Below are 14,647 nucleotides of genomic sequence, written 5' to 3'. Positions count from 1 at the left end.
ACATGCTGGCTTTTCAACTTTGCGCCTATAACAATCCGGATGGTTCTTTTCCTCTTTGGTCCGGAGGACACGACGTCCACAGTTTCCAAAAACAATTTGAAATGTGGACTCGTCAGACCACAGAACACTTTTCCACTTTGAATCAGTCCATCTTAGATGATCTCAGGCCCAGCGAAGCTGACGCCGTTTCTGGGTGTTGTTGATAAACGGTTTTCGCCTTGCATAGGAGAGTTTTAACTTGCACTTACAGATGTAGCGACCAACTGTAGTTACTGACAGTGGGTTTCTGAAGTGTTCCTGAGCCCATGTGGTGATATCCTTTACACACTGATTTCGCTTGTTGATGCAGTACAGCCTGAGGGATCGAAGGTCACGGGCTTAGCTGCTTACGTGCAGTGATTTCTCCAGATTCTCTGAACCCTTTGATGATATTATGGACCGTAGATGGTGAAATCCCTAAATTCCTTGCAATAGCTGGTTGAGAAAGGTTTTTCTTAAACTGTTCAACAATTTGCTCACGCATTTGTTGACAAAGTGGTGACCCTCGCCCCATCCCTATTTGTGAATGACTGAGCATTTCATGGAATCTACTTTTATCCAATCATGGCACCCACCTGTTCCCAATTAGCCTGCACACCTGTGAGATGTTCCAAATAAGTGTTTGATGAGCATTCCTCAACTTTATCAGTATTAATTGCCACCTTTCCCAACTTCTTTGTCACGTGTTGCTGGCATCAAATTCTAAAGTTAATGATTATTTGCAAAAAAAAAAAGTTGATCAGTTTGAACATCAAATATGTTGTCTTTGTAGCATATTCAACTGAATAAGAGTTGAAAATGATTTGCAAATCATTGTATTCCGTTTATATTTACATCTAACACAATTTCCCAACTCACATTGAAACGGGGTTTGTATATGTACAGTATATATGCACACACATGCACATATCCATACATATGCATATATATATATATATATATATATATATATATATATATATACACATATAACATTATTGCACATTATAGTCCGAAAATATAACAAGACATTACACATTATAGTCCGAAAATATAACAAGACATTACACATGAGGACATGACGGACACATTGTGCTCACTCAGGCCTGTTTAATGCTACTATGGCTCTTGGGTAAAACTGTTTTTTAGTCCATTTGTGCCCGCTTTTAGCACCCTATAGCGTCTGCCCGAGGGTAGCAGTTCTAGGTGGCAGTGCCCGGGGTGGGATGGGTCTTTCAGGATGCTCTGTGCTTTCCTGAGACAGCGGGACCTGTACAGGTCAGCCAGGGAGCGCCGCTGAAAAATAAAGGAGTAGTTTTACAACAATAAAGTCAAAATATTAGAGAATAGTGTCGTAATTTTGAAGGGCAAAACAAGCTATGATTTTACAACAACAAATTTGTCACGTTGCAAGAATGAAAAATTAGTGTTTTCAAAAAATTTGGTTGGGAAAAAAGTCGTAGCATTACAAGTATAAAGTTAAAATGTTGTGGTTCTGAAGTCGCACTATTGGTAAAGGTAAAATATATAAGAAATAGAGCAAATGTTTGTACTAGGGCTGTCAATTATGAGTTACCGTATTTTCCGGACTATAAGGCACACTTAAAATCATTTTTACCTCTCAAAACTCGTCAGTGCGCCTAATGTACAGAATAATTCTGGTTTTGCTTACCGACCTCGAAGCAATTTTATTTAGTACATGGTGTAATGATAAGTGTGACCAGTAGATGGCAGTCAAACATAAAAGATACATGTAGATTGCACTATAAATGATAAATAAATGGGTTGTACTTGTATAGCGCTTTTCTACCTTCAAGGTACTCAAAGCGCTTTGACACTACTTCCACATTTACCCATTCACACACACATTCACACACTGATGGAGGGAGCTGCCATGCAAGGCGCTAACCAGCACCCATCAGGAGCAAGGGTGAAGTGTCTTGCTCAGGACACAACAGACATGACAAGGTTGGTACTAGGTGGGGATTGAACCAGGGACCCTCGGGTCGCGCACGGCCACTCTTCCACTGCGCCACGCCGTCTATGATGGCAATATGACTCAAGTAAACAAGACAAACATTGTATATGTTCCATATAAAATATAGAACATTACACACGGCGCTCAAAAATCTGTCAAAATGTTTTAGTACGACTTAGGTAGGCTATGAAACCGCACCGCTTGATGTGCTTCAACATACAAGTATTATTATGGTGTGTGTATAAGGTAAGACATATTATCTGGCGTTTTGTTTCGCAATATTATGCAAAAGCAACTTTTCTTACCTTCTGGTATCTGCTGTTCTGTATTTGGAATCTGCATAAGTCCTGAAAAATTGCACGCGTCCGCCTTTGTAGTCCGTACCGACGACACAGTCAATATGCTTCTTCTTTTTCTCTATCTTCTTGTTATGGGACATTCATTCTCCGCTGTTGCCATTTCTAATAAAAAGTAGTGTAAAGTTCTTACTTATATCTGTCAGTAAACTCGCCATGAAAGCGCTAAAACATACCGGTGTTGTGAGTTTACATTATTCACCCAAGAAACTTTAGTTATTAGAGTTCCGATCGGACGTTTTTTCATGGGACACATTTCCAGTGTTTCCGGATGAGGAGATGCTGCTCTGTTATTGATTTAAGTAAAGTCTGAATATCATGAAAACAGTTAGCTCCATCTTTTGACACTTCTTCCACACCCGTCCTTGCACGCTACACCGCTACAACAAAGATGACGGGGAGAAGACGCTGTCGAAGGTGAGCCATGTAAATAAGACCGCCCACAAAACGGTGGATCCGGAAGCGACTGTCAGAAAACGGCTTGAAGATGATCTGTAAAACATAATCCATGCAACATTTTGACCAAAGAACCACTATTACATGTTATGTAGACCACAAGGAAGTGTTTTCAATTTAGAAAAAAAATAAAATAATATGACTCCTCCTAATGCGCCATATAACCGGTACGTTTTTATATATGAAAAAAGACCAAAAATAGACCGTTCATCAGCAGTGCGTCTTATAATCCGGTGCGTCCTATGGTCTGGAAAATACGGTAACTCATGTGATTCATCTAAAATAAATATTGCATTAATCATGAATACACTTTTTTAATCATACAATTTATATTGACCGTACATGCTCTTTTTCCTTAACCGTTATACGTTCAGTGATTAGATCAATAATACCTCAGTACAATAAACAAAAACAAAAAAAAGAAAACTAGAAAATTAAATGAAACCGTTACCAAGTTTTGTGCAAATAAATGACACACGTTCAAGTAAAACGATTGAAAATGTTCATGGATGACATTCTGACAATAAAACTGCATTTGTGTACAAGTATTGGAGTTTTTCTTAAGACAATTGTAATAATCCAAGAAAGTAATCACATGTGATTAATCCAAATTCAAAAATGTAATTAATCTGATTTAAAACAAGATCTTATTTGTACAATAAAATAAAACAATTTAAAATAAGCAATAATGTATACAGTCATCCCTTGTTTATCACTGTTAATTGGTTCCGCTTTTCTGCACGGTGGAAATAATTAGTTATAAATCATATGTTTTTATAGTTGGAGCATATAAACTGTTAGCAACTTTCTAAATTAGTTTTTCAACATTATGAGTCTTCTAGACATGAAAAAACACCCCTTAGTCACCTTTACACTCTTTTAATCCACTCTAGTAATGCTGCCTGAGGCTGAGCCAATCAGTGGCCACGATACTGAACACTGCACTCTGATTGGTTTGGTCTCATCTAGTGGCCAATACTACTATAGTAGTGATATATAAAATTGTTGGTACTAATTGTACACTTTTTTTCACCTGTAAGACAAAACTGAGATGCATGTTGTTTTGTTTTTTAACTATCATATGCACATGGGTTGTTTTTGGTGGAAAGGTTTTGGTTGGTTAGTTGTTTTAGTTTCCCAATATTTTTGATCAAGTCTTGTAGAAAGTCTGACCAAGAAAGGGGGAGCCGTCATAGGTCACTTTCCGTCTGTGGGTTAGTCTGGCGTGCCTAATACATTTGTCCATGTGTTGTCCAATGTTGCTCCAGAACAATGGAAGCTGTCATTATTCACATCCTGTCATGTCCTGATGTCCCAATACTTTTGTCTAAGTGCTGCAATGTGTCGTGTTTATGAATAAGGTCATGATAATAATCAATGAACCATATCGGTCCCCAGTTGGAGAGTCCCAGTGCGGACGTACGTGAGTTGGCGTGCGCCAGCATCTCCAGGGTGGTGCAGCAGAGTCTGACCATCCCGGGCCTCCTCCAGAGGGACGCCGTGAGGCGACTGGGCCCCATGTTGCTGGACGGCAGCCTGGCCGTGAGGGAGACCGCTGCCGGAGCTTTAAGGTGGGTTAGTGGGCGCAGCAGACATGAACTATCAAAAACAATTCAACTGTCTCTTAGGAAAGTCATGGCAATGGAAATAATTAGTGATGCTCCAAATTTTTGTCTGCTGGAAATGCAATTTTGGGTCATTCATCGGATGAAAATGTGTTCTCTTTGTTGGGTTTAATCACCTGAAATCCAAGCATCTCGATGGCTATTCTGATTACCGTATTTTTCGGAGTTCAAATCGCTCCGGATTATAAGTCGCACCGGCCGAAAATGCATAATAAAGAAGGGGAAAAAAACATATAAGTTGCACTGGAGTATAAGGCGCATTTTTTGGGGAAATTTATTTGATAAAACCCAACACCAAGAATAGACATTTAAAAGGCAATTTAAAATAAATAAAAAATAGTGAACAACAGGCTGAATAAGTGTACGTTATATGAGGCATAAATAACCAACTGAGAATGTGCCTGGTATGTTAAAGTGGAACATTATCACCAGACCTATGTAAGCGCCAATATATACCTTGATGTTGCAGAAAAAATACCATATATTTTTTGAACCGATTTCCGAACTCTAAATGGGTGAATTTTGGCGAATTAAACGCCTTTCTAATATTCGCTCTCGGAGCGATGACGTCACAACGTGACATCACATCGGGAAGCAATTCGCCATTTTCTCAAACACAGAGTCAAATCAGCTCTGTTATATTCCGTTTTTTCGACTGTTTTCCGCACCTTGGAGACCTCATGCCTCGTCGGTGTGTTGTCGGAGGGTGTAACAACACGAACAGGGACGGATTCAAGTTGCACCAGTGGCCCAAAGATGCGAAAATGGCAAGAAATTGGACGTTTGTTCCGCACACTTTACCGACGAAAGCTATGCTACGACAGAGATGGCAAGAATGTGTGGATATCCTGCGACACTCAAAGCAGATGCATTTCCAACGATAAAGTCAAAGAAATCTGCCGCCAGACCCCCATTGAATCTGCCGGAGTGTGTGAGCAATTCAGGGACAAAGGACCTCGGTAGCACGGCAAGCAATGGCGGCAGTTTGTTCCCGCAGACGAGCGAGCTAAACCCCCTGGATGTCTTGGCTCACACCGTCCCTTATGCCACCGAAGATGATCAAGAGAAGAATATCGACCCTAGCTTCCCTGGCCCGCTGACATGATGGTATGTCTACAGAATATATTAATTGATGAAAATTGGGCTGTCTGCACTCTCAAAGTGCATGTTGTTGCCAAATGTATTTTATATGCTGTAAACCTTGTTCGTAGTTGTTAGTTTCCTTTAATGCCAAACAAACACATACCAATCGTTGGTTGGAAGGCGATTGCCAAATTCGTCTTCGCTTTCTCCCGTGTCGCTGGCTGTCGTGTCGTTTTCGTCGTTTTCGCTTGCATACGGTTCAAACCGATATGGCTCAATAAATAGCTTCAGTTTCTTCTTCAATTTCGTTTTCGCTACCTGCCTCCACACTACAACCATCTGTTTCAATACATTCGTAATCTGTTGAATCGCTTAAGCCGCTGAAATCCGAGTCTGAACCTGAGCTAATGTCGCTATAGCTTGCTGTTCTTTCCGCCATGTTTGTTTGTGTTGGCTTCACTATGTGACGTCACAGGAAAATTGACGGGTGTTTATAACGATGGTTAAAATCAGGCACTTTGAAGCTTTTTTTAGGGATATTGCGTGATGGGTAAAATTTTGAAAAAAACTTCGAAAAATATAATAAGCCACTGGGAACTGATTTTTGATGGTTTTAACCCTTCTGAAATTGTGATAATGTTCCCCTTTAACGTAACATATTATGGTAAGAGTCATTCAAATAACTATAACATATAGAACATGCTATATGTTTACCAAACAATCTGTCACTCCTAATCGCTAAATCCGATGAAATCTTATACGTCTAGTCTCTTACGTGAATGAGTTAAATAATATTATTTGATATTTTACGGTAATGTGATAATAATTTCACTCATAAGTCGCTCCTGAGTATAAGTCGCACCCCCGGCCAAACTACGAAAAAAACTGCGACTTATAGCCAGAAAAATACGGTATGTGAAAGACAGCACAAAAAAGAAAAGTACTCCAGAGCGAGTAACGGATGGAGTCGACGCCCTTTTTTAAAAGGCAAAGTTTCCCGGTGTACATTATTTTGTTGGAATACCAGTGGTAAATGAATATGTTCATCATTTGATTCTTTAAAGCAAGGGTGTCATACTCATTATTATTGATGGCCTCATGTAACCGTAAATACCGTATTTGTCGGACTATAAGGCGCACTTAAAATCCTTTCATTTTCTCAATAATCAACAGTGCGCCTTATAACCCAGTGTGCCTAATGTACGGAATAATTCTGGTTGTGCTTACACTTTGGCACATTGAAGACATCGGCGGGGACACCTCTGCCCTAATGTGTACTACTTAGCAAACTCATCTCGTCGGCCGGAGGAAACCTGTTGGCGGGCCGTACCTTTGACACCCCTGGCGTAGACAGAACATGTTGTTACCAGATATTAACAGTAGATTAGCAAGTAGGTGAATAATAGTTTTGAGAAAATAATACAACTGGAAAGTATGTCACTGCAAATGTCGGCAGCCAAATTAGGAGCCTTTGTAACCCATTTTGAAATGATTTTGTTATCATTTATATGCCAAATAATATATATATATATATATATATATATATATATATATATATATATATATTTATATATATATATATATATGATTGTTGTAGAAAGCTGCAATATATATTGTAATATATATTGCCCACCCTTAGTCTCCAGAAACTTTTGGTATTGTATTGTCTGTTTGTGAGAGAGGCACTAAAGTATTTCTCAGGTTAAACCTACAGAGGGCGCCATGCGACAATAAAAGGAGCTTTAGGCTTGGCACTTGAAGTATGGTTATGTGGCTTCCACTATTCACCACATAATTACACAAATGATCGTCCACAAAAAAGAGCTGAATTGACCTTACTGTCCCATCGAGTGTGTCAGGTAAAGCAGAAGTACACCAGCATCCTTGCAGCTAACCATCCATTGTGCCGTGACAGGAATCTGAGCGCGTGCGGCGGCCAGGAGGTGTGCGAGGACATGGTGAAGCGCGACGTCATGACTCCTCTGACAGCTCTGCTTAGAGAGGTGAGCGCCGCCAACACTGTTTCAGCTCGCTGCATCACTTGATTTCCTGCGGGTCAGCAGCTGTTGCAGCTGGCTGACGACTACGACGACAACGTCAGCATCGCCCACAAAAGCACCTTCGTAGTTATTCACGTTGCTTCTAAATTGTAACCCAGGATTAGACTTCATACAAATCTACCACATAGTTTGTAACGTTGTACCTTTGACGCAAATTACTTTCTTTAGGCTTCTGATGGACTAAATGGACTTGCAGTTGGTAGTTTATTAGAACAAAACATTTATATTAGGGGTGCAGAAAAAAAATTATTCACATCTGAATCACTATTCTTATTCATTCGGATTCTAAATCGATTCATAATTTTCAAAAATATATCAAAACATTTTATATATAACTGTGTGTGTGTGTGTGTGTGTGTGTGTGTGTGTGTGTGTGTGTGTGTGTGTGTGTATATATATATATATATATATATATATATATGAAATCTATTAATAATTTGCAAATATTTATAAGAAAAAATATGTATTCTAAATGTGTTTAGAATTTTCAAACATTTCTATAAAAAAATAATATATATATATATATATATATATATATATATATATATATATACATATTTATATATAGTATAAGTCGCTCCAGAGTATAAGTCGCACCCGCCGAAAATGCATACCGGTAATAAAGAAGGAAAAAAACATATACCGGTAAGTCGCACTGGAGTATACGTCACATTTTGTGGGGAAATTTATTTGATAAAACCCAACACCAAGAATAGACATTTGAAAGGCAATTTAAAATAAATAAAGAATAGTGAACAACAGGCAGAATAAGTGTACGTTATATGAGGCATAAATAACCAACTGAGAACGTGCCTGGTATGTTAACGTAACATATTATGGTAAGAGTCATTCAAATAACTATAACATATAGAACATGCTATACGTTTACCAAACAATCTGTCACTCCTAATTGCTAAATCCGATGAAATCTTATACGTCTAGTCTCTTACGTGAATGAGCTAAGTAACATTAGTTGATATTTAACGGTAATGTGTTAATTATTTCACACATAAGTCGCTCCTGAGTATAAGTCGCACCCCCGGCCAAACTATGAAAAAAACTGCGACTTATAGTCCGAAAAATACGATGTACATATTTATTAAAAAAAAAAAAAAATATATATATATATATATACATACATACATACATACATACACATAGATGTAAAAAATATTTTGATAAAAAATACATAAAAAAAGGCCATCTCCATGCAACCAGAAGGAGCTTTTCTAACCTGTAATTTGTTTTGAAAAAGTTTCATTATAATTATTATGCCAAATCATACATTGTGAGAATCTGTTTGAATCGTTAGGTGGCCAGAGATTATGGGGTGTTCTGAAACAATCTTTTCACTTCCTATGCGATGTCGATATTGGAGCCTTAAATATTGGCCGATACTGGAGGGAGTTGAGGGGAGCAGTGAGCAGCAGCGGTGGCCGCGCCCGGGAATCATATTTGGTGATTTAACCCCCAATTCCAACCTTTGATGCTGAGTGCCAAGCAGGGAGGTAATGGGTCCCATTTTTATAGTCTTTGGTATGACTCGGCCGGGGTTTGAACTCACAACCTACCGATCTCAGAGCGGACTTACTTAACCACTAGGCCACTGAGTACCGTATTTTCCGCACCATAAGGCGCCCTGGGTTAAAAGCCGCGCCTTCAATGAACGGCATATTTCAAAACTTTGTCCACCTATAAGCCGCCCGGTGTTGTAAGCCGCATCTAACTGCGCTAAAGGAATGTCAAAAAACAGTCAGATAGGTCAGTCAAACTTTAATAATATATTAAAAACCAGCGTTCTAACAACTCTGTTCACTTCCAAAATGTACGCAAATGTGCAATCACAAACATACGTATATCAACATGGACAGAGCTGTGTGAAAAAAGCCACCCGGCCTCTTCGCGTAAACTTAAACTTACCTTAACCACTCGCTCATCTTTTCTTCATCCATCCCTTCGAGTTAGCTTTTATGATGACGCCGGCTGGAAAGGTCTCTTTTGGCAAGGTCTTCCTTTTGAATATCACCATGGGTGGAAGTTTCATTAGCATGGCAAGCTAGAACCACAGTGAAGGATGACTTCTCATTCCCTGTGGTGCGAATATTCACCGTACGTGCTCCCGTTCCACAGTGCGGTTCACAGGAATATCAGTTGCTGTGAAATACGGTAGTAATCCGTGTGCGGATGGAGAGATTGCGTCTTTTCATGAACCGGATCCTTGTCGCTTTGTAGGAGCCATTTTGTGGTCTTTACAGATGTAAACACACAAAGGAAATGAAACGTACGGTGATATCCGCTCGCTTTTTCTTCTTCTACGCGGGCGGGTGGTTGCTTACAGTAGAAGAAGAAGCGCTTCCTGTTCTATGGGGGCGGGTGCTTACCTTGGCGGTTGCTTGCGTAGAAGAAGAAGCGCTTCCTGTTCTACCGGGAAAAAAGATGGCGGCTGTTTACCGAAGTTGCGAGACCGAAACTTTATGAAAATGAATCTTAATATTTATCCATATATAAAGCGCACCGGGTTAAAAGCCGCACTGTCAGCTTTTGAGTAAATTTGTGGTTTTTAGGTGCGGCTAATAGTGCGGAAAATACGGTAGTTTTTTTTTTTTTTTTGTATTTACGTTTATTTAGAATGCATTAGAAAAAAATCCATCCGTCATGTCTTTTATAATGATTGTGAACGATAGGCAAAATTCCAAAAGAAGTGCAGGTCCCCTTTAATACTGTTGGCCACTGTAACATACACATAGTTTGAACAGTAACACTGTGTTTGAATACAGGAAAATAGAACACTGTACTTTAATCATATGAATATTTGGCTTACCACCAGTTGGAGCCCGTGTCCCACAAGTGGCAGAGTCGTGTATAGAGCGAGTATGGACAACTCGGTTTCAGAGTTGGTCCCAAACATGGCACCCTGTAGTCACGTGAGGGACCTTTGACCAATCAGAGAGAGTATGGCCAGACAATCTCTTAAATGACCACAGTTTGAGAACCACAGGTCTAGATAATATGTACTGGATAAGCGTTGGTGTAAATTTCTATCCAGTCATTTTTATAACCTGTGTTTTGAGTCTGTCTACAAGATGTTAGTTTGTTGAAGTGTTCCTCGATTGAAAATAAAACCACTTCCTGCTCTCAAAATATGTCTTTTGAAAAATCACACTATTTAAATGTATAACTTATTGTCGTCACCGCTATTTTCTTTCCAGATACCTTCGAAAATAAACTTCATAAGCATTGTGTAGATTCACCAGGTCACAACAATAGGTACACTTGCACACTTACCGATTGATACAGAGCCGCATCAAAAACAGCTGCTTTTAGCAGCACTTATTTCACTGACTGTCGAACGTCGCTGTTATTGTGTGCATGCCACCATTATATGAAAATAATACTGTATCATCCCTTTTTGTGTTTCCTCACAGCCTGAGCTCCTCCCCCTCTGGCTGAAAGCTTTACTTAATGTCCGAATAAGTACATCCGCCTCGCTGTGATGTCAGAACGCAGCCAGACTGCAAAACCCCGCTAACCAAGGCATCCAAAACTGCCTGCAAACTCTAGCACGAGTATACAACTTTGTAACAACATTTATAAGTCAGAAGACTGAATTCATCATTGGTGGAGTGGAGTGGTAATTGGGTTTTTGGCGATCGTAACGCTGTAAATTGAATGATGCCGACACGTTTGTTACTGGATACTTTCTAATACGCTTCAGCTTTGGAGACTTTGTATTTGTAGGTAACATGCAACTATAGTTATTTGATAATTGTTTATATTGACAAAAGTGCTGTTTTAGAGGTCAATATTGTTCAATTAAGGACACTGATTACATATATCGAGCTATTGTGTGCTTAGCTTTTGTGTAGACGCTAGCTTCTAGTAGCCTACAGCCTACCATGTTTCCCCTTTGGAAATGACTTGACTAAAATGCAAGAAAAGACCAACCTTCTGTGCTTATTGGAGGACATTTAGATGTTAACTGGCTGTCCAACTTTGCACGCGGCAAGACTGCTTATATCAGAGATTTTTGATACTAGTCGATACATGTTTTTTTGCATACATTGGACCCCCCTAGATTCACCAACATCCCAACTAAGTAGTATAAGTATACTAATTGTGCTTTCCTCCAGGTAATATCTAGTGGGAAGTATTGCGGGGGTAAACAACCATGTAGCTACATTTACTAGTCACTGCAAATGCTCCACGTAACGCCTGTATTCAATTAACAGCCAAAAATCTTGTATTGTCGCCGGGTGGGTAGGCTACAAAATCAAATAATTATTTGGGTCTCTAATTAGCGGCAGGTCAAAAAACAATGGCATTACCGGTAACCGTTGGGGCTGTAGTAGGGCAGGACAATTAATCAAATTTCGATTTCAGCTTCTCATGATCATAAAAATATTGTTATTGGGCTACGCAAAGTGCATGTTAATTCCTGAGCTTGTTACAGTGAAATGGATGAGTTTGCGTATGAGTGAAAAAAAGTGCACGTCCACTTGAAGTTTGGGATGTCACCGTGGTTGCTACTTTTTATTTGACACAAAGCTAAAATGTCTAATCAAAAAAAAGTAAGGTATTTCCGTGTCAACGTAACCACGGAGAGAGTCACAGAATTGGCCAAAAAAATGTAATCCGCTGTTAAACGCAGAAACTGACATAGATTTGATTAAAATGCTGTCATTGTGGGGAGAATAAATATTTGTTTGGGAAAATAATGTGTCCAGGACCGCTCATTTATACACGTCCTGAACTAAATAATGTTGAGACGGCCACTGGAAACAGCAACTAAACTGTGAAGCCAAAGCTAGCAAGAACAATCCGTACACTCTCAACACATCTCATCTGCATGTGTTGTTGTGAACGACATCATCGATGTAAGGTCAATGTACAAATAGGACAAAAGTCACAACTTGAGGGGCTCTCTTTTTTTAAACAGCCTCAAGTCGTCAGCTTGAAGCTCAGAACAGTAGTACACCCCCCCCCCCCCCCCCCCCACACACACACACATACACACACAATAACAATGCTGTGCTGATCATAAAACGCTTTAACGAAAGTACCTTACACAAGCATAATGTACTTACTGATACATTTACAAAATATTTTATGCTTTGACTTAACATGTTATTTCCAAAGATGTATTGTGAGGATTTTTAAATTTTATAAAATGGTATTTATGACACAAAAAGCACTGTAAAATAAGTGTAAAAGGTTAAAAAAAACGGAATAAAAAATATTAAAATAGAAAAATTGAATGTTATTTTGATATCTTGCTATTTTTATTATAATTTGTTACTATTATTATTTCACTTGTTTATTTGTTATTTATATTCGTTGTTCTTTTAAATTATATTTAAAGTTGAGATTTGGTGGTACAATAAATACGCATGTTCTCAAATTAATGAATAATCGTGTTATTAATCATGATTTCAATAGCAATCAAAAGAATGTTGATTATTAATCATTATTTGCCATAATTGTCCAGCCCTAAGCGCTAGGCAACCTTCCGATGTAGTTTTGTTGTAACTCCAAAAGTTTAAGCCTGAGTAGTCAGCATTCGATGTCGTTTTGTTGTAACTCCAAAAGTTTAAGTCTGAGTAGTCAGCATTTTTACTTCAAGCATGTTCCACTTGGAGTATTGTTGTTTACAATCAACTCATGATTACTGACTGAGCAGTCGTCAACGTCGCTTGTTTGTAAAACTAAACTACTTTTTGCGTTGCAGTGCTGTGCAGGTTTCGACGGTGCAACAGTGCCAATGAAAGAGCAGAAGAACCCCCTGGATAGCGTCGCCAATGAGGCTGTAAACCTGCTGTGGAATCTCTGGTAAGCCGGCCTACTGAATTTATTTCCCCCGCATTCTTGTTCACGGCAGGAGGGAGAGTAGGAACTTGAAATATTTCAACGATCGTTGCCTCATCCACATGTCCTCCTTGTAGTCATTCCAGTTGTGTCCTTTTTAGCGAGAGCAGCAACCAGGCGCTGTCCATGTTCAACAAGTCGGGTCTCCTGGACGTGGTGGTCCAGTGTCTGGAGAGACACCCGCACAATGTGGAGCTGGCCACATCTGCAGGTGGGTGATACCAGGAGATGTTCTTCCAGTGACCACATCTTCATTCATTTAACAGCGTGAAACTGACTTCTGCTCTTCCATCTTGCAGCCCATTGTTTACACACTGTGACAGAGGACAACCCCGAGCTTCTATGTAGCATCAACTGTGCTGTGCACGGAGCCCTGGACAGCGTGCTCTTGTCAAATCAGCCCAGCTTGGCACACACCCTCCTCAAGACGTTAGCGTCAGGTACTTTTGCCCCTTGATTTAGTAACATGTTGAATTGGGTAGATTACCGCGAATGCTTTAACCACAGTTGAGGCGTTTGTTGACTTGCAGACATATTATTGGCGTTGTTAATGAAATTATACTCTATGACTGTCTTTCTCCACTTGCTCATTTGTTAACAAGTAAAGTTGAAGACAGAATTATTAGCCCTTCTGTGAACATTTCATTTTGTATTATTTCCCAAGTGCTGGTGAAGAGAGCAATGCAGTTTTTTTAAAACATTTGTTTCATGTCAAATGTTATTTTTTTCTCCACAAAACAAGTAACCCACAAAACTATATATCAAATCAAAATAAACATGTACCGTATTTTTCGGACTATAAGTCACAGTTTTTTTTCATAGTTTGGCCAGGGGTGCGACTTATACTCAGGAGCGACTTATGTGTGAAATTATTAACACATTACCGTAAAATATCAAATATTACTTAGCTCAATTACGTAAGAGACTAGACGTATAAGATTTCATGGGATTTAGCGATTAGGAGTGACAGATTGTTTGGTAAACGTATAGCATGTTCTATATGTTATAGTTATTTGAATGACTCTTACCATAATATGTTACGTTAACATACCAGTTGGTTATTTATGCCTCATATAACGTACACTTATTCAGCCTGTTGTTCACTATTCTTTATTTATTTTAAATTGCCTTTCAAATGTCTATTCTTGGTGTTGGGTTTTATCAAATAAATTTCTCCCAAAAATGCGACTTATATATGTTTTTTTCCTT

At 39.1% G+C, this 14,647-nt stretch overlaps 1 protein-coding gene across 2 annotated transcripts in view; it reads left to right on the top strand.

The window, feature by feature from the left end:
* Nucleotides 1–14,647, top strand: part of heatr3 (HEAT repeat containing 3) — a 33,277-nt gene that overhangs the window by 1,438 nt on the left and 17,192 nt on the right. For both annotated transcript variants that reach the window (XM_061964563.2, XM_061964564.2), the window contains exons 2-6: nt 4,207–4,379; nt 7,432–7,519; nt 13,302–13,402; nt 13,540–13,649; nt 13,738–13,878. In XM_061964563.2, the coding sequence (XP_061820547.1) occupies nt 4,207–4,379; nt 7,432–7,519; nt 13,302–13,402; nt 13,540–13,649; nt 13,738–13,878 (613 nt within the window). The remainder of the gene's footprint in view (nt 1–4,206; nt 4,380–7,431; nt 7,520–13,301; nt 13,403–13,539; nt 13,650–13,737; nt 13,879–14,647) is intronic.

Source organism: Nerophis lumbriciformis, linkage group LG06, assembly GCF_033978685.3.
Source record: "Nerophis lumbriciformis linkage group LG06, RoL_Nlum_v2.1, whole genome shotgun sequence".
Classification (NCBI taxonomy): domain Eukaryota; kingdom Metazoa; phylum Chordata; class Actinopteri; order Syngnathiformes; family Syngnathidae; genus Nerophis; species Nerophis lumbriciformis.
This window is presented reverse-complemented; position numbering and strand designations above follow the sequence as displayed.